The sequence below is a fragment of the Eimeria mitis genome, genomic scaffold (genome assembly GCF_000499745.2).
Source record: "Eimeria mitis Houghton genomic scaffold, Emh_scaff457, whole genome shotgun sequence".
NCBI classification, from domain to species: domain Eukaryota; phylum Apicomplexa; class Conoidasida; order Eucoccidiorida; family Eimeriidae; genus Eimeria; species Eimeria mitis.
This window is the reverse complement of record NW_013572881.1, coordinates 3,287-4,058: the sequence shown is the minus strand read 5'-3', so window position 1 is coordinate 4,058 and position 772 is coordinate 3,287. Positions and strand designations below refer to the sequence as shown.

The 772-nt window shown below is 58.9% G+C and overlaps 2 protein-coding genes across 2 annotated transcripts in view; both read right to left on the bottom strand.

Moving 5' to 3' along the window:
* Position 1: 1 nt before the first annotated feature.
* On the bottom strand, positions 2-277 carry EMH_0012980 (uncharacterized protein; the record flags this gene model as incomplete). The annotated part of the gene is made up of 1 exon (XM_013499696.1): positions 2-277. The coding sequence occupies one exon, from the start codon at positions 275-277 to the stop codon at positions 2-4; it is 276 nt and encodes a 91-aa protein (XP_013355150.1).
* A 180-nt stretch (positions 278-457) lies between these two features.
* EMH_0012970 (uncharacterized protein) overlaps positions 458-772 on the bottom strand; it is a gene marked incomplete at both ends in the record, with an annotated part of 1,142 nt that continues 827 nt past the window's right edge. The window contains one exon of the mRNA XM_013499695.1: positions 458-772. Coding sequence (XP_013355149.1) covers positions 458-772 — 315 coding nt within the window.

Genomic DNA, 772 nt, shown 5'->3' with positions numbered 1-772 from the left:
TTCATGCTGCTGCTGCTGCTGCTGCTGTTGCTGCTGCTGTTGCTGCTGCTGGTTGGTCTGCTGCGGCTGTATGCATGCGTCCGCCTTTTGCTGTATTCACGGCTACGTCCCCTGCCGCTGCTGCTGCTGCTGCTACTACTAATGTTACTGCTGCTGCTGCTGCTCCTGCTTCTGCCGCTGCTGCTGCTGCTGCTGCTGCGTATATGTTTATGTTTATGCTTATAGCGGGGGCCCCCCCTGCTGCCGCCTCCTCTCTGCTCTCGGGGGGCCCCCACATGCAGCCTGCGGGGCCCCAGGGATTTCACAGCAGCAGCAGAAGCTTTATAAGCGAGTATCTCCGCTGGTGTAGCTTCAGCAGCAGCAGCAGCAGCAGCAGCAGCAGCAGCAGCAGCAGCAAGGTTGCTGCCAGCATGCAAAGGAACTCCTGCTGCTGTTGCTGCTGCTGTTCTTTTTGCTGCTACTGCTGCTGCTGCTGCAGGAGCTGCTGCTGGAGGTGGTGCTCGTGCTGCTGCTTGTTTTTCTGCTGCTGTTCTTGCTGCTGTCTTCGTTGGCTTTGCTTGTGTTGCTGCGTTTTCTTCCCGTGCTGCAGTTGAAGCACCAGCAGCAGCAGCAGCAGCAGCAGCTGCTGCTGCTGCTGCTGCTGCTGCTGTTTTGTATGGGGCGGGTGTAGCCCCCGCGGCGTCTCTCCCCTCCGCAGTCTGCTGAGAAGGGGATATATGAGACTGTAAGAGGCTGCTGCTGCTGCTACTGCTGCTGCTGCTGCTTCTGCGTT